The following is a 2,877-nucleotide window of genomic DNA, read 5'->3' as shown; positions in this document are numbered from 1 at the left end:
CAGCCGGGGCAGCATCTGACCGCCCTCGGGGCAAGCCGCACATTCTGGGATCAGCCCCGCCGAGAGGCTCTCGGTTTCCAGCACCCCCTGGGGGCGGGAGCCCGGACCCCTGGGCACACTCGCTATCGAGTTTCCGCTCTTTCTAGTTCCAGCCCTGGGGAGTGTGTGTGTGTGTGTGTGTGTGTGTGAGCGAGCGCGGGGGCCCTTTCTAGGTTCGCCGAGGAGTTCCTGCATATTCTTGTCCGGTCCCGGCTGCTTTGGCTGGGGCTCCCTCTGTTTGCGCGCGCGCATCTCTTTTTAACGTTCCACTCTGATTTCGTCTTTCTCTCAATTTGCTTAGCTAAGACTCTTTGCTCTCGTCCTTGCCCTGGCTGGGGTAAATCTGTGCGCGTCCCCCCCCCACCCCCCCGCCCCCAACTCGCAGCTGACTATTTTCTTCTCTTTTTAAAATTTTAACCCGTACCCACTTCGGCGGGGTCCCTGAGGACGATACTCCCTAAGCCCCTATCTATCAGTGGGCCACTCCCAGCTGAGTTTTATTTTTCTGTCTTGCCCGGGCCGAGCCCGGCCAGGGCGGGTGGCTCAGCGGAGCTCGTACTCGGAGCTCCGCCGCCGCCGCCCAGCTGCGCGGGGACGCCCTCCGGAGATGCTGCCGTGGAAGAAACACAAGTTCGAGCTGCTGGCCGAGGCACCGCCACGGCAGGCGTCCAAGCCCAAGGGCTACGCGGTGAGCCTGCACTACTCGGCGCTCAGCTCGCTGGCGCGGGCGTGCCCCGAAGGCGCGCTCAGCCGGGTGGGCAGCATGTTCCGCTCCAAGCGCAAGAAACTGCACATCACCAGCGAGGACCCCACTTACACTGTGCTCTACCTGGGCAATGCCACCACCATCCAGGCGCGCGGCGACGGCTGCACTGACCTAGCGGTGGGCAAGATCTGGAGCAAGAGCGAGGCGGGTCGTCAGGGCACCAAGATGAAGCTGACTGTGAGCGCGCAGGGTATCCGCATGGTGCACGCTGAGGAGCGCGCGCTGCGCCGCCCGGGCCACCTCTACCTGCTGCACCGCGTTACCTATTGCGTGGCAGACGCGCGGCTGCCCAAGGTCTTCGCCTGGGTATATCGGCACGAGCTCAAGCACAAGGCGGTAATGCTGCGCTGCCACGCGGTGCTGGTGTCCAAGCCCGAGAAGGCTCAGGCTATGGCCCTGCTGCTGTACCAGACTTCGGCCAACGCGCTGGCGGAATTTAAACGGCTCAAGCGGAGGGACGATGCGCGTCACCAGCAGCAGGAGCTGGTGGGCGCGCACACCATCCCGCTAGTGCCTCTGCGCAAGCTGCTCCTGCACGGACCCTGCTGCTATAAGCCACCGGTGGAACGCAGCCGCAGCGCGCCTAAGCTGGGCTCCATCACCGAGGACTTGCTCGGTGAACAGCAGGAGCAGGAGCTGCAGGAGGAAGAGGAAGAGGAGCACACGGAGAGCTGCCTGGAGGAGGAGGAGGAGGAGGAGGAGGAGGAGGAGGAGGAGGCGGCGGCGGACGGTGCTGAGGAGGGGGACGCGGCAGCGGAAGAGGCCGAGGCGCAGCGAGCGCTGGTGGTGGCCATGCACTTGGAATGCGGGGACTTGCTGGACACGCTGGAAAGTGGCCGCGAGGAGGCACTAGGGGGCGGCGGGGTCTCCCTGGGCCCTGGGGCTGGGCCGCCGCCTCTGCTGCTGGGCAGCGCCACCGACATGAAGGCCGAGCTGTCTCAGCTTATTAACGACTTGGGAGAACTCAGCTTCGGCAACGACGTGCGCAGCCTGCAGGCCGACTTGCGGGTGACGCGCCTGTTGTCCGGCGAGAGTACCGGCAGCGAGAGCTCCATCGAAGGCGGGGGCCCGGACGCCACCTCCCCTGCTACCGCAGCGGACCGGTCGGGCCCTAACGAAGGCGCTAACCCAGAGGAGCCCCACTCGGGTTGAGATCTCAGCAGCCCCCTGTGCGCACCCCTCGCGCCCCACCATGACTCCTCACCTGTCTTTTGGACAACACCCATCTCCTCCGTCCCCCGCCCGCCCCCAGGAAAGGGGAAATGGGACACTTGAGGCCCAGAGTTGCCCCGGCCCTCTCCTTCAGCACACTTGGCTCTGTTTGAAGCGGGGCTCAGGTTGCGTGTGGAGATGTGCGAGGGGTCAGACTGCACGGAGGGAGAGAGAGACAGGGCTGGGGGCGTGGGGGTGGGGGGCGGGCGGATGGTGAGAAAAGGGCCCGCTGGTTAGCAAGGGATGCCTGCCCGCTGGCCAGTTTCCTGTTTGTGGGGCAGCTGGGGCCTGAGGAAGAGGGGTTAATTTCCTCCCCCGACCAGACCCAGTAACAGGGAGCGGCCTAGCGCTGTCATTGACATGTCATTAAAAAACATGTTTTTTTTTTTTTCTCTCTCTCGCAACGTTTGAGGCTGTAATGCCACCTCCTTGCCCCCAGTCTTTTTGGTGCGAGAGCTTGGGTTGTTTACCTCAGACTCAGACCCTTGAAATTCTGCCAAATTCCTCAAATAATTGTTTGGGGATGGTTGGGGGGGGGGAATGGAAGAAAGTTGCATTTTGTTTACAGTTAAAGACGTCTAATATCTTTAAAACAACAAAAAAGGAGTTTTCCTTTAAAAACACACACACCTTCCTCCTGCTCAAAAGATCTCCCTCCATGATACTGTGTAAAATATTTTGCACTGTTGTGAAGTATTTTTGACATTTTTTTTGTACATAACTGTGTTCTCAGAGCTAAATGTTTATATCTTTTGCTGTGCAAAAGGGACATGTAAAATGTTGTTCAGCTGTATATACGGAAATGGGTATAAAACATTTTGTTATTTTTTAAGAGTAGCACTGCTCTGGTTGTGTTTGCA

At 60.3% G+C, this 2,877-nt stretch overlaps 1 protein-coding gene across 1 annotated transcript; it reads left to right on the top strand.

The window, feature by feature from the left end:
- The first annotated feature begins 409 nt into the window (after window positions 1–409).
- Window positions 410–2,215, top strand: LOC111155053 (family with sequence similarity 43 member A). The gene has a single exon (XM_022515082.1). It carries the CDS (start codon window positions 647–649, stop codon window positions 1,955–1,957), a length of 1,311 nt encoding a protein of 436 aa, XP_022370790.1. The 5' UTR covers window positions 410–646; the 3' UTR covers window positions 1,958–2,215.
- The last annotated feature ends 662 nt before the right edge of the window (window positions 2,216–2,877 follow it).

Source organism: Enhydra lutris, unplaced genomic scaffold, assembly GCF_002288905.1.
Source record: "Enhydra lutris kenyoni isolate GAN:26980312 unplaced genomic scaffold, ASM228890v2 scaffoldscaffold39, whole genome shotgun sequence".
NCBI classification, from domain to species: domain Eukaryota; kingdom Metazoa; phylum Chordata; class Mammalia; order Carnivora; family Mustelidae; genus Enhydra; species Enhydra lutris.
Note: the sequence above shows the minus strand (reverse complement) of the source record. Positions and strands in the feature narration are given on the sequence as shown.